Source organism: Nestor notabilis, unplaced genomic scaffold (assembly GCF_000696875.1).
Source record: "Nestor notabilis isolate BGI_N333 unplaced genomic scaffold, ASM69687v1 scaffold49, whole genome shotgun sequence".
NCBI classification, from domain to species: Eukaryota; Metazoa; Chordata; class Aves; order Psittaciformes; family Psittacidae; genus Nestor; species Nestor notabilis.
In genome coordinates this window covers 89,696-115,916 of record NW_009943895.1, presented here as the reverse complement: position 1 = coordinate 115,916, position 26,221 = coordinate 89,696, and the positions used below count along the sequence as shown (strand labels likewise).

At 36.9% G+C, this 26,221-nt stretch overlaps 1 protein-coding gene across 1 annotated transcript in view; it reads right to left on the bottom strand.

The window, feature by feature from the left end:
- The window catches only part of PLEKHA5 (pleckstrin homology domain containing, family A member 5), a 155,517-nt gene that overhangs the window by 42,315 nt on the left and 86,981 nt on the right, over positions 1 to 26,221 (bottom strand). The window contains exons 2-8 of the mRNA XM_010022146.1: positions 21,542 to 21,625; positions 20,459 to 20,579; positions 16,566 to 16,670; positions 12,435 to 12,507; positions 8,567 to 8,667; positions 7,522 to 7,637; positions 360 to 827 (exon numbers count right to left, since the gene is read on the bottom strand). Of these exons, the coding sequence (XP_010020448.1) occupies positions 360 to 827; positions 7,522 to 7,637; positions 8,567 to 8,667; positions 12,435 to 12,507; positions 16,566 to 16,670; positions 20,459 to 20,566 (971 nt within the window). The 5' untranslated portion in view covers positions 20,567 to 20,579; positions 21,542 to 21,625. The remainder of the gene's footprint in view (positions 1 to 359; positions 828 to 7,521; positions 7,638 to 8,566; positions 8,668 to 12,434; positions 12,508 to 16,565; positions 16,671 to 20,458; positions 20,580 to 21,541; positions 21,626 to 26,221) is intronic.

Here is a 26,221-nt window from a genome sequence, read left to right as displayed (position 1 = left end):
ATGTAGAGCACAGGGCAATTTCAAGAACAGATTTTAAGAGGAAAAAGAATTGTTATGATTGATGAAACCTCCTCTCTGTTAGGGAAGAGAAATTTATAACACCCATAAAGGGTTTCTGGCCATTATTAAGTTCTTAATATGGATAAATTTATTAATTATCATTCAAATGTTAATAAAAAAAGGAACTGTAATAAATCTGTTCCACGCAGTCATCCAGGCACTTCTTACAGAGAACAATGAATTGTATATTTATGTAATATAGACCAAAACCTAAAGAATCAAACCAGGGTACAAGTCTAAGTACTTTCTTGCTAGAAAGTCTAGGGGGAAAATAAAATAAATAACTACATAGTACTTACCCTCTTGTTTCCTCCTCTTGTCCTTTCCCTCTCTGTATTTTAATCCACTGTTCCAGTTGCAGCATTGAATTAGTTCTCTGCATAACTCGTTCAGACTCCATATGTGACTGAACCGCATTGTGCTGACCTCCATCTCCAGCATCTGCCAGGACAAGCCCAACAGCTTTATTCTCAGACCCATTCAAATGAACTGGTCTGAAGTGTCCAGCCTGAATCGTGCTTATGGGTAAAGTCCTGTATTCTGATCCCAGAGGATTTAGCTTTACACTATTAATTTTCGTTAATGGTTTATCTTGCCCAACTTTCTGGAATCCATATTTTTCGGCTTCCAAAGCTTTCTTCTCCTCATTTTTGTTCACTTCTTTATTTCTTTGGTTATTGTGTGCCTCTGGCTTAATTAGCACCCGATGGTTTGAAATATTATTTGCCTCTCGAGATGGTGTATTTTCAGTGGTTAACTTCTCTATTCTGGAAAGAAATATAGGACAAGCTATAATATCAACAAAACAGTCATTAAAGAATATGGATAAAAATTGAAAAGTGAATATATTGATGCTTATCAGGATTATTTCAGTAAATCCCTGGTCCAGATATTTTACACCAAATTTTCTCTTCAAGGAAAAATCCAGGTTGTATTTTCACAATAATCAAGGACAGGTTGAGGGTTTTCTTGGTGTTTTTAGTTTTGTTTTTAGTTTGGGGGTGGTGTTGTTTTGGTTTGGCTTTTTGTTTGTTTGGGGTTTTTTTTGGTTGGAAAGCATGAGTATTTTTTCTTCCAGGTTTCTCTATTTCTTTGTTATTTTAAAAACATTTACAACATGGGTAAACTTTTTAAAGCCAACTTCCAATTAATCCCCTGGAAAAAACGTGCACAAAAGGAAATAAAGCCAGAATCTGAAAAACTGGGTGTTCAGTTCCTAAATGGCTGGACATTCAAACAGTGAAAATATTCAGTGACGATCCAACAGCTACAGCTTCCAGATGTCAACAGCCTGAAATTCAGATGATTTTTAAAGCCATCTTTAAACATGGTAGCAGATTACATTGCTGACCAGCTTGTGATTCACAGTACTGCTGAATTGAACACATAATGAGCTCCTTTAAAGAAAGCATGCAACTTTCCATGGTCAGTGGCATCAATTAGGTTTCTCTGGTATGTTATCACTTTGGCTGGCATACATTTTGTGGAAAATAACTGTGGCTTCCTTAATTTTAAGGGGGAAAATCGCTGCTGACTTAGGGAACTGTACCACAAAAATAATGGTATTTTTAGAACAGTTACTGCTTTACAGTACTTAAACAAGTATTCAATATATGCAGTTCTTTTAGTTATCCTCTTTTCAAGATTTTAGAGCATCAAGAAGCTGTATCTTTTTCCATACTGGGACATGAACTGAACACACAGATGAGACAGTGACTCCTCCCCCCGCCCTGTTTTTTACCAGGAAAAAAACAAAACCAAAAAAAACCACAACAACAACAATCACAAGAAAAAAGAAACAGAACCAACAAACCCAAAACAAAACACCAAAAATCCAAACCCTAAAATGTTTTGAATGACATTTTCTGGTACAGGACAAAATTAAAGGAAGAGATACAATTCTTTGAGATTATATCTCTGTATAAAACCAAACCAAGAACAAAACTTTAAGATGATTTCAAATTAACCTTTCACATTGTTTTGCATCTGTTTTTGCAAATGCATTATTCATCTTTATAACTGTGTCCAGTTCCTTATTCGTGTGTAAAAAGGCCATTACATACACAACTGCCCAAATGCACAAGTATGACTGCTCCTCTGAAAAATATTCTAATTCCAAGCAAACTAATTACATACAAAGCAGTAAGTATTTTTGCTTACCCTGTCTTGAACAAGAGGCTTAGATGTCCAATATGCCTACACTTCCCCAACAGGTTATTTAAGCCATAAATTCCCAACAGGCCAACAACTATTTGGGACAGAACCCCACCAAATATGTAAGGGACTGAAAATTGTATGCTCCTTACAAAATACTACCTACTACTACTAATATTGGACACTTCAAATGCTGACACTTTAAATGTACCTCCCATTATTACCCTACTCTTGCTATGAATTCTCCATGATGTGAAAGGAATCCAGAGACTCCTGCCTTGACACGTACACCATTTTAAACCTGTGAGTCAGAAACAGCAAGACATCAATGTCCTCTGCATAGTATATATCAGTTAGAACGAAAGGCTTGTGCACTTTGCATGTTAACAGGGGGTGTTATTTTTTTCTCCTCATGCCACTTCCTGACTTAACTGTTGAGGATCCCAGTCTCTGCTCAATACTTCATAATGTTATAGAAGTCCTCCAAACTTCACTCTATTAATATAAATAGCTCAAAATAGCTCTCTTCTTTCAGTGATTATTCCTTAGCTGCTGATGTGAAAGTGTACACATCACAGATACTGTGAATGAAAACATTACGTCTATAAAATACACCATTCAAGAGCGAGGTGTTCTCTGTTCCCAAGACCAAATATTTCTGCCTGTGTTCCTTCTCAAGGTTATGGAAAAAACACACCTGTTCACATCCTCGCTCCTACCTCAAAATCATACTACCCACTGTTCTACCACAAACTAAAGGAATTCCCTCAACAGGAAAGTGAATGGAAAACTCTGTTCTCCACAGTTATTGACTCAAAGGATGTTGGTGTTAAAATTCCAGTTTTCAGCCAGCATTCAAGAATTTACAAATAAATGTAAGGACTACCTGACAAATAATCCTAAACTTGGGCATTAATATATGCAACACACCTTAATAGTACCACCTACTCCTTATATAGCACTTCATATAAATTTTTCTTGAGGCACTTTACAGCAGAGAAGGAGTTGCCATTTTACAGATGGAAAAGCTGTGGTGCAGAGGGAGAGTGGCATCTCTAAGGACAGTCATCAGATATGTAGCAAAGTCAAGACTTGGCACAGTTTTCAATTCACACTATCCCACTACTTTCCACTGTCTGTCTTAATTAAAAACCAAGATCACAGACCTGTTTTTCTGTGCAATCTCTGTGCTGTACTACTTGTTAATGTGGTTATAGACAGCAGACACAAGCATTTATTTTTGACCTTTTTTGTGATGGTGTAGAGGCTGAGTGACTGACATTCAAATAGACTTCTGGGCTCTCCTTTAACTTTGTTTACCACAGACAACTCCATGTGAGTAAGATTTCTTTCCACAGCAAAGGATCCAAATAGGAAAGAATTATCAGAAACTAATAGATAAATGTAAAAAACATATATCCAGATTTATTTTTAACTCCATATTTACATCTAGCTCTCAAAGATATACTCAACAAGACTTGAAGGGTATTTTGATGACATGAGAGGGAGAAGACGAAGAGAATGAGCAGTGAACATGTATTTCAGCATACACGGAATGCAATTTATAGATTTCTACAACCAAGCAGGAATAATACGTGTGGAACAGTAATACAGGAAAAGTACTATTTATATATTTATTTATATATATAAATAAATAATTCTAAAAGGGTCAGGTGGGGGCATGTAATTAAATATCATGATATAAGGACATAAGGACTGTGATTTAACAAAGCCAGGCAGAGGCATTTGAACAGAAAAAGCATCTTTTCCAAGCACCATGACGTCAGTAAACCCCCGCTGTGGATGTCGCTATGCTAACAAGTGCTTTTTTGGCAGCCTAGCTTATGCTAACTACATTAGAAGCAGGGGAACAAAAATAGTCTTTTCTTAGTACATGCTGCATCACTCAGAAGAAACAAAGGCCCCAGACGACACAGCTGACAGTGAAAGGATAGAAAATTGACACTCAAACATGGGAGAGTAGAGAAATCATCATTTAGGGTAAAATTAATGAATCAGTATGTTGGCGGGTATTAGCAAGCAATTGATGTTCAGATACAATTTAACTGTGGTCTGCAGTAAGTGATACAGCATGGAATGAGCAAGACGTTTTGTTAATCCAGAGTGGTTGTTTGAGCTCATATTTTGAGTCATAAGCTTAAATAGTTCCTCATTAAGTATTTGTGTTTAATTACTAGGATAGGTCTCTCAATATATTACTAAACTTGAATTTACTATCTAGGCAAAATTAAAACAAATTTTTCAGAAAGGAGTAACTACAGTTAAGTCAATAGGACCAAATAATATCTGCTTTTTCCTGCAGTTGTACATCAGATGTGAGTTTTTCTGCTGTTACTGCAAAAAAAGAAATGGCTACATTTTTATTTTCTCACCCCAGCATCTCATTTCTGTATTATGTGGCTAACTGTATGTGGAAAGCAAGAATATTTTATGGAAAACCAGGAAAACCCCCCACAACTTCATGCTTTAAATATTCCTGTTTTTTTTTTTTTCCTCTTCAAGGAACTAGCATCCTCAGAAAAATAGAGACTGTAGCTCTGAAACGATTTAAAGCTGAAACATTCAATTTAAACAGACTGTTGGGTTTGAATTTCCAGAGTACCATAAGCAACGCAGTACCTTGACTACTAGATTTAAAGAACTATACTGTAAAAACTCTGACTTATCGTCAGGCCATTTATATTAACAAGCACTTAAGAGTGGCTCAACATCAGCTTGCATAAATATTTAAGGAAGTAAGTTCTTAATAACTATTAACTTAATAGCTATTGTATCATAAGTATCTAGTCTGTTAGTAAACTGTATTCAGTATCATGTTAGAACCTTTAGAAAAAACAGAACTGAGGAACAAAGGCACTGGCTGAATTTGACTGAACCGAAATCATTTATGCTTAGAGCTATCGGCATGCCAAACTTTAGGTTACTTAGAGATGAGGTAATAAAATACTTAACAGATTTTTATTTATTTTTTTTTTTTAAACAGGGAAGAACCATTATTTCTTCTGGATAAGATCACATCCTACTGCACTGTTCATTTTAAGAACTGGTTTAATAGCCAATAGATGGATTCTCTAGAAAACGGATGTCTAAAGGATTTTCTACCTTATTATCGCTAACAGACGTGAAAGCTTTGAGTCTACACTGGTCTTGAAATGTATTTTCTCTCAAGTAATTATTTCAAGGTTACTAACAAACTTTTTAAAGAGGTCACTTTTACTTCTGGTTTGTTCTAAGGTTTCTTGCCTGAACTAAACCAACAAGATGGTGTTACTTAAGTCACTTCTTTTGTTGCGTTTCTTTGCTGAAACAGCGTATGTTGCAGTGCTTTGGCTGTTGGCAAACCCGTCCTGCCTGTGATATCCAGGTAGAAAACTACTGATTTTGCTGCTGAGTGCTTTTCTGCTTCTTTACAGTTCTACACCGATTCAACAAGGAGTAAGATAGGCACCCGAAGCAATGTAAGGCAGACTGCAGGTGCACATATAGTTGGATGAAATGTGGTAGGAAAGCTCAGCTGTATTAGTAATCTTCACTGTTTTTCTATACACTGCTGAACACCTGAAATAGGCAGCCATCAGTGCTGGAACAGGCACTGCAGCTCAAAGAGTGGGGTAGAAATGCATTCCCAAGCATTTTGGGAGGGTGGAACACCCTTAACAGCAGTGGACTATGCTGATTATCCTGTTAGAACAGCCATGGCACTGCAACCTAGAAGGACAACTAGCCTGCAAAGGTGCACTGGGTACCACCGTGAGCTCATTACGTGTCTTCTCAGGCTCCAGGCAGCAAACGTGACTATACAGTTGTATTCATGAACTGCACGGAACAGTGGTTATTTACATTAACATTTTAGACTGCTTCTTATGTTAAAAGAAATGTCACAAGTAATAATGTAACATCTGCCTATACAAGTTACTAAATATCTTCTACAGAGCATTGACTCTTAGGGAAGAGACTGTGAAGATAGGGCTTAGAGCACTAATCCTGAGAGGAACAGCTGAGGGAACTGGGGTTGTTTAGTTTGGAGAAGAGAAGGCTCAGGGGGGACCTTATCACTTTCAACAACTACTTGCAAGGAAGATAGAGTGAGGAGGTGGCCGGTCTCTTGTCCCAAGTAACAAGTAATAGGACAAGAGATCTAATGGCCTCAAGGTGCGCCAGGGGAGGTTTAGACTGGATATTGGGAAAAATTTCTTCACTGAAAGGGTGATCAGGCATTGGCACAGGCTGGCCAGGGAAGCAGGGAATCACTGTCCCTGGAAGTATTCAAAAGCTTGTGTAGATGAGGCCCTCAGTCATATGGTTTAATGGCAGTCTTGGCAGTCCTGGGGTAATGGTTGGACTTGATGATCTTAAAGGTCTTTTCCAACTTGATTTTATGATTCTATGAAGATGACATTTATTAAGGACACTCTGTCAGATGGAGATACACCTTTTTTCACATTGTTTTCTACTACAAGGATGTCCTCTCAGCAAAGTTTCTCAGCATTGCTGCAATTCATTTAGCTCCAGTGTAGCTGGAACTAACAGAATGCAGAACAGACCAAGTGACATCAGCCATCAGCAGTAACTTCTGTGCCGTCAGTAATAAGGAGCTTTTAAATTATCGATTGGTGAGGTTTCCATTATAGATGCCATGCAGCTGACCTGAGGGACCACATTCAGACAGAAAACAATTTTAACTGGATAGACAGCAGCAGACAATATTCAGTTTCTGAGAATACAAGGCTTCCAGTGATAACTTGCTTTTCATTGACAATACATGAATACATAAAGGACAAGGCTCCACATCAGGTAGGTAAGTGTTTGATGACAGCTTAATGATGATGAACAGCAGCTCCTCACAGGTTGCCCATAGGTACAATTGTTTAATTTAGCCAAAAACTACAGTTGTGAATTTGAGACTTAATGACAGATTTAGGCCCAAGACTACCACCAGTTGAGCTGCTATTTCTATTCAGTCAGGAGAGCAGGGGAAGTCAAACATGCCTACACCTAGTATTTGTCACTGCATTTCTTTGGATGCCACTGGCTAAAGGAAGCAGTCTTTTTTTTCCTTCTAGACCCTTACACTCAAGGCACCCATATTCAGAACAGAACTTAGATTACTTTTGCTACTTTAAAATTTGATCCAACATTGTCATGTTAGTAAGGGATCTTCAGTATAAGGAGAAATTACTTCAGCCAATTTACATTCTATTTTAAGGTACACCCTTTCATTTAAATAAAGCAAACTACATATGAGAAGGAAATACATTGTGCCACTATTTTGTCAATCCACACTACCTTTTTACAGGCTCTGTCTGCACAAGTGCAGCATCTGTCATGGCTTTCATCCACAACTCCATTTCCTTCCCTGTATCTGTGCAGAAATAATAGGTCCTCATGTTTGGATGAGCTGCCTGATTGGAAATGACATGGTCATTGCAATAAAAATGTAAGATTCTGTAAAAGAAAAGAAGCAAATAATGTTACTGTATACTCACTCTAATGTTTTCTGTAGTAAAATTTCTGCAAATCATATTACCAGAAAAAATACTGGAAGGAATACTTCAATGTTTCTATGTCACTGCATTCATATTTTCAAAATAATCACCTATAATTTTCAATCATAGCTGCTTCCTCATTAATACACCGAATAAAAAGCCCTTAAATTTCTTCAATCTATTAAAAACTATCTTGACTATCCATTAATGCAAATTAATATAATTACTATAAGTAAGATTTTGGCATAGCTTTTTGCAGTCTGAATGATACAAGTTTTAATTTGTACTTACCATAGTAAATAAATGATGTATCGCTTAGGAGGCTAAAAGAGGAGCCAAAAGGAGCTCATAAAACAACAACAACAAAAAAAAGTAAAAAGAAAATATTTAGTAAAGTGATTTATATAATGATTAAAAAGATTAGCTGTGAAACCTAAATGATTCATGAAATACTATGATTTAAGTGATAATAAAACCTCATTTTATTTATATGTAAAGATACTTTGTATCTAAATAATTAAAGAACTTCCATTCCCAGAGTAAGTCCAGCTGCAGATGCAGTCTACTGTTCTAAAGCTCCACATAGTATTTAAGACCACTGAACTAAAAATAAAAGATTACTAAGTGACATTCACGCATTTTCTTATACTAGTAATTACACCTATATTTGCATCAGGCTAAATACTTGAATCTTCTGGTAGTGTTTTATGCAAAAATAATTCTCAGAAGCTGCCTGTCAATCCTATATTATTTAATTTTAAATATTATGTAAAATATTATTTTGCATAATAACTCCATAAAATGAGTTCTGACATAAAATTAAACTGAAAAATTGATTCCCTTACCTTAAAGGCATATTTGCGGTTAATATGGTCTTCAGCAGAAAGCATAGATATCTGAAAACTAGGTAGAAGTATACTACCTAGTATTCCTTCTTCTTTCTCATCTGTGAATATATGTAGTCTCTGATTAGAGAAACAATGTGTTTTGGCATCTGAATACACTTGTATTCAGATACTTAAGTGAAACTCTATTTAACAACACAGGACCATGACCAAGAAGTTTACGTCAGAAAAAAAAAAGCATCAGAGAATCAGAAAGCCAGACTGGCATGTTTCATAAGTGTCTGGTATGCAGTCTCAGAAGTGTGCAGACCACAAGAGCAATTAATTGTGCAGCCCCTCTTTGCGAACACATGCCACAGAATGCGTATGACACAAGCGTGCACCCCAAAAACCTGCTAAGCTCCATGAAACCTAGGCTATCAGAATATGGCCACCTTTAACTTTTCCCCAAGGACAAACTCAAAAACTCACTCCTGAGTATGGTAGCTCTGTAGAAGTTTAAGCACTTGAGCTACCTTATGGAATTTGCCTTATGGAAACCACTATGAAAATACTACGCCTAGGGTTTTTCTGGGGATCAGTGCTTACCTGCGTATGACTTCAAACCTGAAAAGCAGATGGAAGTCAAGTCTCTAATTCAGTGACAAGAACAGTACCCGCTATCTATTGCCTGCTCAGTAAAAACTGCAGATACCTATGAGAGCAGAAGTATTTTAAAATACTACTTACGATTTTTGGCCTTTCAGAAAATTTGCACATTCTTCTTCTGATATGGGGCATATTAAGCTACAAGTTTTTGTAATTCCCATGAAGAGTTTACACTCGATTACATTCTACTTGTAAGAATGCTTATGTTTCAGATAATTGGTAAAAAACAAACTCTCCTCCAAAACAAACACACTTTTCCAGAACCTTGTTTTACATAACATTTTAGAACGATACATTATAATAATAAGTTGACATTTTAATTGGAAGCCACAACCACCTCTGAAATCTAGTCGTACTTTATTAAAGGAACAATTTAATGCAATTCACAAAGTCAATCTAAATTCAGATACAGAACTTCTCTTTACAACCAGTATCTTAGGAGACTGTACCCTCTTAATACTTCTCTTATTTGAAGACATTTCCCACAACAAATGACTATGTATCTACGAAATTAAGATGAAAGCATAGATATTCCGAAGTGTGAAGCATGGAAAATTAATACTGCTACAACTAAAATACATTAAGCAGTACCAAAGGACTACCTCATATATGCAGATTTAAAATTTTTTTCCCCAATTTTCATTTACTCACTAAATTCTGAAAAGACCCAACTTTAAGTTATTCATATAGGGAAAGCTCTGCCCAGCCATTTTAGCATTACATGACATGTTAGATGTAAAAAATTATGCTTTTTGGAATAACTATTTACGTGGAGAACTAAGCATAAAATTATCCTGATCAGAAGGTAGAAAAAGGAGTGGATTTACTTTCAGGTACTCAACTGTACTCGTATTTTGCCTGAAACCATCCCGCCTCTTCTCAAGTATTTACTCCTCACTAGCTACAAACACACAAAAAATCTGCCTCTTTTCCCTTGCCCCAGAATGCACAGCAAATGTTGGGGTTTACTTTACTTGTATTGCTGTTTTGGGGAAAATTTCTCTTCTTCTGCTAGATTATACTTTGACTTATTACTGAATAAGTCATACCCACTAGTGCCATATAAAAGCATTAAGCATTTTTGTTCCACTGATCAGCTGCATGTGTGGAGGACTTTAATCTTTGTTAGAGACATATTGCTACATTCCATTTCCAGATTTTAAAAATCTGTTTCCAGTCAGACTAGCTTTTATCTACACATTACACTGCCCCATACCCATCTTTACTTGTACGCTGTGTATGAATAATAAAAGGGGAAAATAGCAGATCTGCTGTCCAGCTCTAAGTTCTTCTATTTATTGCAACAATAACCTTCCGATATGAAAGTGGGCAGTCTTTCATCCCTCCGTGAAACAGAAAAAGAGTACTCTCTAACCTCTGAAAAAATACAATGAACTGATTTTAATTTCCATAAATTAGATTTCAGCTGCTAACATTGTAACACAATTGTAAAAGTTCAGTAAGATTTACCGACAAAACAAAACCAAATAAACACCAATAAAAACAAACCCAAAAAACCCCTAACAACCAGAATTATTCAACCAGAAACACTGTTTGTGACCTGGGAGTAAGTGCATGGCTTCCCACTTCCCAGTTTTTCAATATCTGGGACAGAATCAACAAAAACATAAACCACAGGGTTTAGAGTGCAAGGCTGTTTTTTTTTTAAATATATTTTACCAGCCATTTCTAATACTTTTAAGACTATCACTATCATGTTTAATTACACTTTATCAGCTTTAACTGGTTCCAAGTGAGTGATAGCTCAAAGCTAAGTTTATTGTGTAAACAATTTAGACTATTCCGCTTGTATTTCAGCTTATTTGGCACACTAACATGTAGAAATTAAAGAGTAAGATTAGAGAGCTGTTTGGATTTATTTCATTTGTTGGTGGTTTTGCTTATTGCTTTTTTGTTTTATTTTGAGATCTTCATGTGCAGTGCTCTAAGTCAATTTAATGTGTTCTTAAGGCAGCTGCATCAACATTTTCTTCAGAACCTTTGGGAGAAAGAGCCTGAAGACTTGTTTAATGTAAGAATACCCTGTAAGAAAGGACAAAGTATATAACGACCACTTAACTAAACACAGTGTAACTGTATCACAATCGATGCCTCCATGACTGAGATTATAGCCTATTTTTGACTCAGCAGTGGTTTATCCAACTACATATACTTCTTGGGGTAAAGAAACAAAGCCTAATGATTGTATTTTAATAATTCAGAATTTGTTAACTGAAACATGTTTTGTGACCTGATTTGTCTTGATTAGGTTTTAGTAATGCTGAATGTTAATGGAATAGCATTTTAAATTCATCAGTCACTGCTTTCAGCATCACCAGCATCACCACCACTTCTACCAATTCTAAAGTCTCATCTTAAACTGAAACCCGTTCTTACCCTCTAAACCTGCAGCTAAGGCTGCAGATGGCCTTAACTGTTTATTTTCCTCTATTTTGCCATGCTTTACCACCCTCTTTGCTCTTAGTCTCCTTTAAACTATTATGGTTGTAGACCTTATTTCAGGATTGGATATGTTTCTATATGCACCAATCCCTTTTGTTTATCACTTGAGAAGCACTGCAGTTTATAATCTGCAAGGGTGAAGGAATCGATTTTCTAACATATGAATCTCCAGACTAAAATCATAAGCAGCTAATTTTTCCCATGTAAAATAAGTCTGATGTAGCTATGTAAGGGTACTAACAGATTTTTTTTGTTCCAAGTACAGCAGAGTTCTACACTGACGGAATTGCACAACATTTCACTTTATAAGCATTCATGAACACTAATTAGATTCTCAATAGGCATATCCACCCTCTTTATCATTCCAAAGGCAGAGTTTTGGCTCCCCTACTCTATCCCTTTCCTATCCCCAGTTCAGTTACTTAATTTGCATGAAAAATCAGATTTAACCCAGCATATCTAGTTCCTAGCAACAGAAGCAGCAAGAAAACTACAATCCAGAATCTAATAAAAGAGGTGGCTGTGAATGGCTTTGCCCTTTGAGCATACCTGACAGGCAGGAAGTAATTATGTGAAATTGGTAATTAAGAAAGAAGAAGGGGGCGGGGGGAGGAAGAAAAAGTAGCAAGCCTGGCTGTTGACAGCTATACAACTACTTTAATCCATTAAGTTAAGTAGTAGCTCCTCATTTCTTACATTTGAGTGGAATCTTCTTCCAGTAAAATTAGCAAAGAAAGCTCTCCTAAGTGGAACTTACCTCTATAATAGAAGAGACACAGATCTGAGAGCACAAACCACCGTTTCTTCCACAACTTCATTCCAGTACTATCCTGTATTAATCAAAGTGATCATGTAAGAACTTTCAGAACGTTAACAGTAATAGTTCATAAAGTAAACGAGGTACTACATAACTGTAATGGTGTGCTAGTAGTTAATTTTCTTGGTTGTGATACTTAAAACATATCTGATTTATCACAGATTTGACACTGCAAAGATCATAACCCAGGAAGCCTGAAGTTAATGAGGTTCAAGAATAAATAAGAGGCCATTATTTTATTATGCTACAGACTACAATCTATATTAAACATGCACACAGAGAAAGTGTACTTTCTTTTAGAAAGTAAAAAAGTAAGGTAATACTAGGGGTACCTCCTCCTTTATTTAATGAAGAAACTCTCCGCTGAACTTCATCTTCTACTACCACTCGTATCTACAGCAAATTTCTTTCCCAAATACAGTTTAATCCTAAAGCAATTTCATTTTCTTTTATGCTTATAACCAATTTACACAGTACACCCCAGAATGAAAGAGTGCCACCACTACTGCAGTGTAAATAAGCCAGAGCATTGCAGTGTGCACATCCTAGCAGAATCAGCTTTAATAAATATGTTAATCTGTTCCAAGAAAAAACGTACGTGTGAATTACCAATACTCTTGTAGTAAACAGGTTTTGAGATTGGTTAAGAAGAGGGATTCTATAATGAAAAAATGTGGGGTGGGTTTGGGAGCTGTTCTGCTTGTTTGTTTTCTTTTTGAGAAAAGTCAGCATAATTTTTAGCTTTGCATTTCAAGTTCTGCTCTTTCTGGGGTGGGGAATGAACTGAAGGAGGAAGGAGAAAGGGTAAAGCAAGCATTTGCTAGGAAATATTACTCAGAAAAAGTGGAAAACTCTACAAACATTCTAATAAACAGAACAATTGAACACTTTATAGCACCTTCCTTCTGAGGACCTCAAAGTGGTTTAACAAACACTAATGAAGTCTGGAAGCACTGCCTGTAGCAGTCAACTCCTATTTCACAGCTGGAAAGGCAGACGCAAGGAGCGGAGACTGCCCTCCTCACATCACTGACAAGGTCACTGACTCAGCAGCAGATTAGGATGCAGGACTCCTGGCCCAAAGGACACTGACCATAAAAATCAACTGTATGACGTGAATATGCCCAAACTTGTCCAGTATAAAGGGTTGTCACAAACCCTACGGCAGACTTTCTGAAGAGGCTGTTACACAATATCACACTCAACCTGTCACTCAGAAACACCAGGTTTCTACATGGCCACATGTATAATTCTGCCAGCAATGACATATGCTAGGAATGATCTTCCAGCCTTCTTCAGACATAGCAGAGGCCCACACGAAACAATCATGCAGTTCTTACATTTGAAATTATTTCCTGCTTTAAAGTACATCCTTTCTGTATCAGTGGATTTATTATTTATTGTTTCCTCTTGATTGTGATTATGCCATAATATGATAACTGTATGTTCACAGTAAACACCTTTCAAAAAAAAGAGCTGACTCTGGACTTGAAAATTAGCAGAAAAATGACAAAAGAATAGCATTACATGCAATGAGACAGCACACCCTGATCAAACAAAACTAGCTGTTCTCTGTGATTACATAAATATGCTAAGAAAGTGACTATCAAAAAGAAACCTGCACAAGCTTTCACTCTAAATTTGTGAACACAGTATCTATTGGTACAACTCTTGACTAAATTGCCTTTCAATTACTACTACAACATAGAAACATAACACAACCCCTTTCCTTAAAAAAAACAATCCAATACCAGAGTATTTAAATCATTTTAGATAATCCCTGTCCAATGGTATGCATTTGGACAGTGAGGTGGACTGAAAACTGGTTGAACTACCAGGCCCAGAATGTGGTGATCAGTGGCACCAGCAGCAGCCAGTTGCTAGTGGCCTGCCCCCAGGGATTGATACCGTGGCCAAGTTTATTCAGTATCTTCATTAATGAGTTGCACACTGAGAGTGCACCCACAGCAAGTTTGCAGATAATATGAACTATAAGGAGTGGCTGATACACCAGATGGTTGTGTTGTCATTCTGAGGGACCTTGTCAGGCTGGGAAACTGGGCAGAGAAGAATCTCAAAGTTCAACAAGGGGAAATACTCAGTCCTCCATTTGGAGAGGAATAACCCCATGCACTTCTTACACTGGGGCTGTTCAGCTAAAAAGGTACTCTGTGGAAAAGGACCTGGTGGATAAGGACCTGATCATGAGCCAGCAGTGCATCCTCATGGTAAAGGCAGCCAACAGCATCCTGGACAGCAGTAACAGTGTTGCCAACAGATGAAGGGAAGACATCCTTCCTCTCTAGTCAGCACTACTTAGGTCTAGCTGCAGTGCTGGGTTCAGTGCTGGGCTCACTCGTACAAGAGAAATGTGAACATACTGGAGTGAATCCAGCAAACAGCCACAAAGATGATTAAAGGGACTGGAGCATGCTTCATATGAAGAGAGACTGAGAGAGCTGGGACCATTCAGCAGAGAAAGGGCAGTCCAGGGGGTATCTTATCAATGTGTATAAATACCTGATGGAAGAGAGTAAATAAGATGGAGCCGAACTCTTCCCAGTGCTGCTCAGTGACAGGACAAGAGGCAATGCGCAAAAATTAAGAAACATGAAATTGCACCTGAGCAGAGGTAAACATTTTACTGTGAGAGTGATTAAACACTGGCACAGGTTGCCCAGAGAGGCTATGGTGCAGCCTCCAAATGTGAGGATATTCAAAATCTGGCTGGAGGCGGTCCTGGACAACCTGCTCTAGCTGAGCCTGCTTGAGCAGGGGAGGTTGGGTTAGATGATCAAGAGGTCCCTTCCAGCCATCATAATTCTGTGATTCTGTTATCTCATAATACAGCTACCGTTTCTTCATTAGTAAAATAATGCAAATGTACACCAAAATAAGAGTTGGTAATACGAATATTAAGTACAATTTGTACTACTTTATATGCTGAATAACCATGGTTTGGCATTAAACAAGAGATGTAAACCAGCCAGTCTTTAGAGCATTTCATGTTAGTTCAGGTACTTAACTATACCTTTTCATACATGAAAAGCTCACTATAAAGGACATCAGAATGAAAAGCCATAATATAATGAATCCAACTTACTGAGAAGTGGGAAGCAAAGGTAACATAACACAGATACTCGTGTGCACAACCATTTGTGCTGTAATTCAGACTTCATATTTCAATCAAGTTGTTTCATTTAATTAAAGCATTCATAAAACATTACTTAAGGAAGAAGTTCTTTACAGTGAGGGTGGTGAGGCACTGGAACAGGTTGCCCAAAGAAGTGGTGAATGCTCTATCCTCGGCAGTGTTCAAGGCCAGGCTGGACAGAGCTTTGGATGACATGGTCTAGGGTGAGGTGTCCCATGGCAGGGGGTTGGAATTAAATGCTCTTAAGGTCCTTTCCAACCCTAACCATTGAGTATCTAAACACGGAAAAAATCTTCTACTAACCAGATACTTCCAGATCTTTTTATTTGATAGTATTTTTTAAAAACTGATTTATCAACAGCATCCAGAAAGCCACATGGGTCATACCGGTTTATCAGAGTAGGCACAATAAATGACTGTAGGTTCAAAACTACACATGCACACTTGTCTCAGCTGAGTTTAAAAGACAAGTTTTTACAGGGTTCTCGGTGGGTTTATAAAATATATTCCCAATATGGCCTAATCAGTTTTGTTGTTCAATTTGCTGATCAAACTATTATAGTCTGATCTCCTGCAGAACAAGAAACGGCAAATGGTCTGGTATTGCAGAATTTTGCTAATTTAGCTATTTACTACCAAAATTTACCCAGATTTTTCAAGCCCTTTCTGTATTTTAGAGAGAAATATGTCTCTATCTATGTTCTGTACTTCTCTGATGCCCTTACTGATTTGTATAAGAATGTTATCCAGTAGGGAGCTAATTAATTAAAATTACAGATCAGTTCCTCACAATTTCTAGCTTCACTCTGGTATTGCTATCATTGCATTTTATGCAAATAATTGTCTTTTGTATAGCATACACCTTACCAAAAGAAAAAAGAATGTAGGGGGGAGGGGGATGAAGAGAAGAAGAGTACCTGTTTGTAGAGCCAGCCACGTCTGACAACTGGTGCATTAGGATTTCTCTTTATTGAGTTTGATCTCTTTCCGAAATTATGAACCTTCTTTGAAGATCGTGATGTCTAAATTGAATTGAATAAAGAAAATATCACATCAATATCTGTTGAAAAAAATCACAGCACATTTTCTTTTAAGTTTTCATAGACAAGTTCCTCTGGGGGACTGCAGAATACAAACTACATTCCATTTTTAGATAAGTAATTGTTATGATGGTTCTGCTGGATTCAGCATTTCTTTCTTCTTCCTATTCAGAAAATTTAAAGACAAATCCCAAGACAAGTACTTAAAGATTCTCTTAACAAGAAAAATCTACCAAATAGATATCTGACCCTCTTATAAGGTAGGAAGAAAGCCTACCAAGGTGTAGAAAGAGAAGTAAAACTAACAGACCTATTATTAGTTATGAAAAATTACATCACCTAGGCAAGAAAATTCTACTCTTTGCTGCTTCCAGCGCCAACCTAATACATGAAAACTTGCTCAGATTTCAAGAAGATACAACTGCTTCTTTCCTAAAAATATTACAATTTTTCTAATTCTTTCTTCCCTCTCAAAAACCCTTTGTTCTGTGATCTATTGGCTGGTTTGTATATTATTTTACCTGCTTGCATGAAGGCCTGCTTTGAAACTTTAGCCCTGAAACTCACATCTACTGTTGCTTATACGTTTACCTATCTTACAGCTATGCTATGACCACAGATAATTAAGAAAAGTGCGATAAACAACCCATTTTAGATTTTATCATCCTTCTACTTGAGTAACCAACAGAAATAGGAAGGGCATAAAGAAACATGCAGCACTTCGACAATTCACATTTCGTTCTTTTCAGCCTACATTTATGAAGTTTATTCAGCAACGAAATGAGCTGAACTTGTGTTTACTTGTGTTTTAAATCCTTTAAGAATTGGTGCCTCAGAGACCATGTGATGTGATACAGCAAAGCATCCCACTCTGCAAAAGTAAAGTTCAAGTAAGTTTTTTAAGCTGTGTTCATGGCTCTGCTCCAAATTCACCATTTGATTTGAGACACTATAATCCTGTGCTTCAGCTTCATCATCTCTACTACTGAGACTAATCATAAGGTTATGCAAAGTTCCTAAAGGAGGAAGGCTAAACAAACACTCATTTTTTGTTGCAAATTAGAGTATGGGATTTCTCTATGGGAGTTCTCTCAACACACATCACAGAACTGAGCTGGGTTTTATACATGCTTCAGAGAGAATTCCACAGCAGGTTAAAAATCATAAACTGAAAACTTCAAGTTAAAATTACGTGCAGCTTTTGTCAACAATGCCATTAACTGAAGAATACAATATAACTTAGCCAAAATGGAATAACTTTACAAGAGCTATGTGCATTTGCCTTAAGCCTACAACACAATGAGACCAGACTGTTTCATATCTCTTTTTTGGGGAAAAAAAAAAAAGAAGGGGGGGTGAGGGATGAAATGTAAAAAATGCAGTGCTTTTAATTTCCCTTGGAGATACAGAAATTTGACTCAGCTCTGTTTGGAAAGCAAGACAGAACAAGCAATTGAAATCTAATTAAAAATAAATGTAAAAATGTTTCACATTTTCATCTGAAAAATTCTACCAGTACAAAATGGAAAAAGGTTCATAAGAAGCCAGGAGAATTATGACATCCAGCTGTAAGAAAGGAATATACAGAGAACCTTTAACAATCCACAGCACATTTTAATGTCAACTATGTCTATCTCAGTTAACCCGTATTGCTACTATATTGGAATATCACTCAAAAGCTGTGCCAAGATTTTGATCAGAAAGGATTTATAACACTCATATCCACTCCAGTATTAGGTATTAAAAGTTCAAAACCTCTCAAGAATGTTCCAGACATTCTATACTTGTAAAATTGCTAATGCATTAAGGATGCTTCTGAAACCACAACCAACCACAAGTACTACTACTAAGTCTACTAACAAAATCAGGTAATTTAGATAGGTATCTCTTAAGTAGGTCTGATAATAAACCATATTGACTCCAATTTCATTGAGGTCACAGCAAAGTTTTAATGGATTACATCTTACCAACTGTGAATACAAACTTCCTTTAATTAAACACAGCATCACAAGTACTTTCTAATTTTACTTAATACAGAAAACACTTTAGATGACTCATTATTTTACCACACACTGCATAAAGAGAGTAACTGTTCACTACAAATTCTAGGCCTTGAGACAATGAGTATTTTAGGATATTGAAATATCAGAGTTGTAGATATAAACTAATTACGAGTTGTTAATCTTTTTCAATCACCTCCTCCTCTTGTTATGTTTGGGGGCCCTGGCCATCCCATGTTTTCTCACACATGTATCTAATATATCACAAACTGAGGAAATAGGAAGAAGGGAAAAACCTAAGAATTGAAGGGTTCAACTACTTTTTTACCCCATAGCACTAACATGTAGGCTATGTTGCACAGCTTCAGCTTCTACAGAAGGCAAAGAGAAAAAAAGGATAGTAAATGAAGGGTCCAACTTCTAAGCACCTGGTAGGTACAGCAGATAATAGAGCTATCAAACTTATAGTCGCATCTGGGACCATCTGACCTGTTCTAAGAAATGGTCCTGGCAGCTATGAAGCCTCCAAAACTAGAACCTATGGGAAAGACCTTGTACAGTTCCAGTGCTGAGAAAGAAATCTGAGAATCCAGCCAGTGACATTCACTCTTTCCCAGACCTGAAGAAGACAAACACCAGTTGGGTTTTGATCTCTGGGCAACAAACCAGTCAGTACCGGGGCTGCACAATTTATCACTCTGCAAGCTGCTTTTCTCTCTGCTTACTGGCAGAGGCCACAGAATTTACATGGGGTTTCTTCCCCAGTTCCAGAACTAGCACAAAAGTAAGTAATTAACACTAAACTTACTGCGTCTATACTTGAAAAACATGGGTTGACAACCTTTCTGATAAGTAGATTTTCTGCATGTGAACTCAAAGTATGGAAATTGAAATCTTTGTTACTTTTAACTTATGTTTAAAAATATATTTCCAGTCTTCAAGGCATACATTATCTTCCAAACCACAAACCAACCATGACGCTGCCTTCTGGATTTTGTAGGCAATTTAAATGCCTACAAAATAGTTGCAATTTTTCATGATCTGAGTGTGTTTCTGCCTCAGCATTTTAGCTTGGACCAGAAGGTTGCTCTTGAAGCAAATCTCCCAATCATTCACTCTTACTGTGCTTTGGTTTACATAGTAGAGCAAACTGGACTTATGTTAGATAAGACTAAAATGCAAGATGCTGTCGTGGTTTAACCCCAGCTGGTAACTCAGCATCACGCAGCTGCTCTCTCACCTACATGACCTAGGAATCTCCAGGACTTTTCCCCAAGAATTTTCCTAAGAAACCAAGACTTCAACTTCTGGTCCAATGACAGCAAATCATGTCATTTGCCCTTCAATTTTACTAGAGTCACCTTCCATCTCTCTTGTAATTACTTCTTACGCACAATTATAATTCTATTTTACCTGAAGATCTAGTCAATTGTTTGTGACCAAGCAATTTCCGTAACAATGCTTACCCAGATGTCTGATCACTCAACATTTTGCAGCTTACACAGAATAGAAAGCTCAGATTCTGCTAACAATTTAAGTGCATGCAAGTCATAAGAGCTGCGATACCTGGTAAAAAAATACAGTTTCAGTGGTAACTTGTTTCAGACACTTCAGTTTCCAAATTAAACATGAAACGAGCCAAGTGCCCTGGAAAAGATATATGCTTTGTTTTGCTTTTTTCTATGGAATACCAATATATCACACTGTCTAGTACCTTGTGGTATAACTGAATAATTTTAATGTTATTTTAATTTGGACATAAACACTTACTCTGCCCAAAGGGCTCATTGGATGAGCAGCATAATCCGATGTCACATTATAGTTAGTTGCTTCACATATCATGCTTATTGGTCGCTCCTTCTTTTCCTCAGATGTCATTGCTGCAGCAGTCCTGAAAATAGAATATGTAATAGCACTAGAACATGCTGTGTGTGCAGACTGCTATTAAAAAGCACCCCTAGATGTAGCCTAACACAGCCTGTGTCCTACTTTTCCAATTTAAAAGCAATTCACACTTCATTGTAAAGTTACCTGCACTGTGTTTTAAACTTAAATCTATTATAAATGAATTTTAAGATGTTTTAAAATAGGATTTCTCTATTAGCGTAAGGTGTTGGTGGGAGGGAAGACGACAGGTATGAGCATGAGATGGAAATGGGAAGAAATGCTCACAAAGACCCCATATGGCGTTGTCCCACTTCAGTGAGGACATGCAGATTTGTGAAATTCTACATATTGCAGTTCTGATGGTTTGCACACTAGCCACCATATAACATGTTGCAGCAATGGTGGTGAGCAGGACACCCAATACCCAGCCGTATATAAAATACTGAGGACAGGTATGACTTCCATGCATACCTTTTCATATTATTGTGTATTCTACAAAACTAATGCAAAGATAATAAAACCAAGTTATTACCCAACGATCCAGAAAGTGTCTCGACAGGCCAAGAAAATAACCAATTAAGGAGACACTATCAGGCAAAACATGATAAAGGCACATGAATGTCCCTATGTGATTAAAAAAATTATTCCTTTCTGAAAGTTTATTGGATTATTATATAAAATATGTCATTTGCTAACACTACAGAACAAGTAAAGTGGTTAAGTGGCAATTCACACTGCATTAACACAGTGCATTTCTACTGTACAACTCATTTGGGCTCTGCTTTTTATCTTAAAGATTAGTATTAATATTTAATATTATTATGAAATAATTTAAACAAGTAAAACTTTATACACACTAATCTGACTTGGAAAAATAAATACTGAAATTATCAATCACTGACTCTTACTTCAATATTAGTAAGTTTTAAAACAGCTATTTTACAGACTGAAACAGATGCCACTTACTGTTCATTCACAACAAAAATACAGTTGTCCTGCGATGGCTGTCCTGTGACTGGATGTTTGCAGGTTACTTTTCGTTCATTATGACTGTGAGAAAGAGATAAGAAAAACTGTTAGGCAATATTTATTTTTATTTTCCAACTCAAGTATATAAATCCAGCACATAGATTATATCAGCCCAGTGAAAATATTTGTATTTCATTTATGGCATATAACAATGTAGGTGTACACACACACACACAAATGCATATATATATGTAAACTAATAAAAAGGTTTATAACAAGCACTAAAGAATCTTCATTGATACTCTAGAGAGAGATGGAAAACATTGGCACTGGGTTGGAAATGGTTTTGAATTAAAAAACTAGAGCAGTAAGAGTGTTACTAGTTCATATATAACCACCAATAATTCACTTCAGCTAAGTCTCTATGTATTCATAAACAGGATTTCAGATAGACAGGGACAGGTTAAACGTAAGACAAACAACTGCTCTGTAGGGATAAAATACCACTCTCAGTATTGAGTGATTGGAACAAGAGTGATGCATCACAATCGCAGTTCTGCTGGTGACTTTTTAATTCAGAATGCTACTCCCCTGCAGCGATTTTGGGAATACCTTCAAGTGGCAGGGAGCCTACTGGTGGAGGGCTTCACCCTCATCAGCACAAGCCACTCACTTTGCAGTATCTCGTTCCCCTGAGCTGCAGGTGTTGCTACATCACAGCAGCTCCCACAATTTGGAAGAAATTGCCAAAATTCAACAACTATCAGCCACTGCCACTCAAGAAGGAAATGTTTGACTTGATCCCTAGAGGGGAAGGAAGAGAAGGGGAGGAATTGCTTTTACAGCCTACTAGATATGTCAATCAGCTGACAGTTATAATATGTGCCTGCTGCAGCCTGGGGCTTTTCTACCTAAGCCTCCATGGAAGTGGCAGGGTCTCAGTGTCAGTTATGCTCCAAGCTGGTACAGCAGCAAGACTGTGCAAGTATGAGAGGCAAGGGTAGCTGAACTGCAGCAACCCCCACTGAGCTCTTCAGCCCCAGAACGTAGGAAAGAGAGCAGGAAAGGTGCACTGACAAAATTTAAGCCTGGTTCAGTGATTAAAAAGCATACAAGCAGAAATCAGACACAGATGTGTTATTTGGGTAACACCCACATGCTTCAAAACAAACTCACCTCTTCTGTTTTTAACACTTTCAGTAATATTTATAAAGAAAAAGTATGTAATACAAACCCACCAGTCTTGGAAATCACCACTGTAAATCACAAAGAAAGTAATTCCATTTGATAGTATTTACTTTTGTAAAGAATATGTGATGACAATCTTGTTCATGTAAGGTATCTTACATAATACTATGCCTTTCTTATCACAAGTTCAGCCTTGAAAAATATTACTGGACAGTGAATAAATGGGAAAAGAAAAAAACTGCTTTAGTTGCAAGATAGCAGAAAAGGTGCAGAACAACAAAAGCTTTGAATAGCACTTTATCCTTAACACATACTTCTTTTATTGCCTATTCATTTAACCATCTTAGCTTCCAGAACCATGAAGCACAGCTCATCTCGCAAATATTATACTCTCTACCCTTCCTGCTTAAAGCAATCTACACTTAACAAGACCATCCTAATGTTTCCAAGTTTTCTGAAAACTCCTTTGGATCATAACACTCTGCAACTATCTAGCATTACTAATTAAAAATTACCTCTAAGCAAAATCTTAATAAAAGAGTCATGCTACCTTTATGGTCAATGGATAGTTGGATAAATATGCATAAACCTGAAGTGCAAGATTAGAAAGATAGCCCAATTCTTTGCACTTTCTTTACTGGGATTTTAAAATCTTCTTAATACCTAAATGGAGAGATGTGTTATGGAGCTTAACTAATGAGCTAGCTATCACAGGTACTTTATCTTCACACTAAATTCAGCAGAATTCTAAGTTTAGCTTCTAAATAAGCTTCCTGCTGCAGAAATGCATCCATTAGAATGAGGGGACAGGAAACAGATGACCAAGTTTGTCTAAGCCATCCCTAATTGCCATGGTCGTACAATGCCTTTCAAATGAAAATGGCCCAGATTGAAGAGAATTAAGATTCAAAATATTCCTGAGGAAGCTTCCAGGGGTTTTTGTGATTCCTATTTTTCTTCACTTTAAAAAAACTTTTTTTCCCCTCTCTGACATTTCAGAAACTCTCACACCAAACTAAAAAAACAAACAAACAAACCCAAATTAAAATCACAGTCATGATCTCGCATTCCACAAGCTTTTCCAAAACACTGTCATCTTAATCACATAAAACTTTGACAGCTGGCTATCAGCTAACACCCAGAAATGGTTTTGCATGAGTGCACCTGGCTCACACTGACACAGGACGAGGCCATACTCGAAGAATGTAAAAGCGAGGTCATAAAAAAACCAGGAGGGAAAGCAGGAAAGGGGAAGAGAAGAATAGAGAGAGGAGAAGAGAGGAAGCACTGACACAAACCTATTCAAGAATATTTTGTTTCAGGCTTGAGTCATATATCAAGTCAGTATTCCAAAAATATAAAACCATTTTTGGACAAAATACAGTTTTCCTTACTACTCACACTGGTGTTGAGATGTATAAAGGGGTAGCCAACATTATATAAAAAAGGCAAAAAAATACTGTAGACATGAAACAGTCCTGTGGGATATACGATACTTGTTTTCTAACAATTGAGGGACCCTTCCTTCTAAAAAGGCGAGAACAACCTTTTCTTCCTCTTCAGCTTAGGCACAAGTGGAATTGCCTAAGTGAACACTGGAAATTCAGCTTGTACAACTAAGTGTGACAATTTTAAGTATGTCTAGCTGTTATGAACATGTTTTACATACTTCCATTTGAAAACTTTCATTACTCATCTGAACTATTGCATTTTTTGCGTTAATTTAGCTGATATTTTGACAAGACACCTCCAAATACTCGCGTAAGGTGTAGACTAACTTAGTAATTATTGTCATAACCCTCCCACATAACAGTAGGTTAAAGCATTCGTTTTAACCTTGGTCTTGCAGACTACAGAGAGTTTCATTAAAATGAAGGTATTTGCCATCTTCAATATGCGATTTAGACAGTTGTTCGCTATAATAATACATATTTCATCAGTAAATCTAAGAGGAAATAAAGAAAACTTTTTTTTTTAACTGAGAACTCTAATTTCAATTTTATAGTGTAATTCAGAGGTTCAGCTCTGCATATTTATGTGTCTGTACTTCTATTACATGGTAAAGAGTGATTCACTTTGACAAAGGCAGCTAGAAGCCAGTGTGGTAACTTTTTGGTTATGTAGAGATACAGCCCCCAAGACGTATATGGAAACAACACTCCTTTCTCTGTCCAATTTTTCATATCAGCATGTTTTGAGAACACAGGGTAACAATATAAACACACACACTGTTGCACATACACTGAAGGATATAACTGACCCTTACTATTTTAGCATCCATAGTTAGGTAGGATTAATAGCATACTAAACACTAGAGCCAAAGACAAAAAATTCCGTCTGTATTTTGTTAGTATTCATGAGCATACTCTCCAGACTCAATACATGGCACAAACTATTATTCATTAATATTTGCTACTGAGATGTGTTGTGCTCCAGAAACCAACACAGCTGACCAAGATGAGAGATAAGCATTTCAATGCAAAATAAAGCCTAGTTCTTGCATGTGTCAAGATAATAGTCCATTCCTGATTCCAGTAGTGGCCTGGGACAATGACCTACTATGAACGGATAAACACCAATACAAACCAAGCCAACAATAAATAAATAAAACTCCCTACAACACAAACCCACCAAAATAGCTCACACAGGGACAAGTTACATTTTTAGCTGACTTGCTGCAAGCCAACAAGATACCAATTTAACAGGACCAACTTAACTTAACCTCTTTTCTCCAGAATTTTTAAACTTCTTCCCAAACCTTTCCTCTGAACTCTGTGAGCTTTGGCATCACCTAGCAGGTAGCTTAGCTTTGGCACATGGACAAGCCTTCAGAGCAAAAGGATTTATCTTGTTCAGGTTATAAGTTGACAGTAACCTTGAATCTAACTCATGTTATTTGCCTTCTTATCTACTCTCTTTCTCCTTTCCACCCATTGAGACTCTTTTATCTCTTCAGAAGACAGGACTGCTTTATTTGTTTTCTAGACATGTTCAAAAAACCTTGTTGTGTAGTTTTAATCTACTCACTAAACACACAGTCAACAGCAAGCTTTTCGATGGCCGAATGTGATCCAAGGAGTAATAAAAAAAAAAAAGACTTCACTATATCATTCAAATATGCTATTCTATTTGTAAGTAGCAACAGAATGCATAATTCCAGGAGCAGTACTTGCCAAAGGAAGTCCTACACAAACAGGACTGTTTGTTTGGTTTTGTTCTATCTTGTGTTTTAAAAGACAGCTGAGCCAAAAATGCTGTGTAAAAATGTTCTGTTCTGAAACAGACACCACTGCAAAACAAGCAAATTCGAAATTCTGTCCAGTTTTGACCTTTTAAAACTACTATCACCCTTAACAGAACCAGGACTTTTTGCATAGGGAATACTCAGAGAGTTGGAATGGAAAAAAAGAAATGAGTATTCCAGTCGTACAGGAGGATGCACACGATGAAAAATTAAGAGGTAGACTATCTTTCCTCTGAACAGACCAG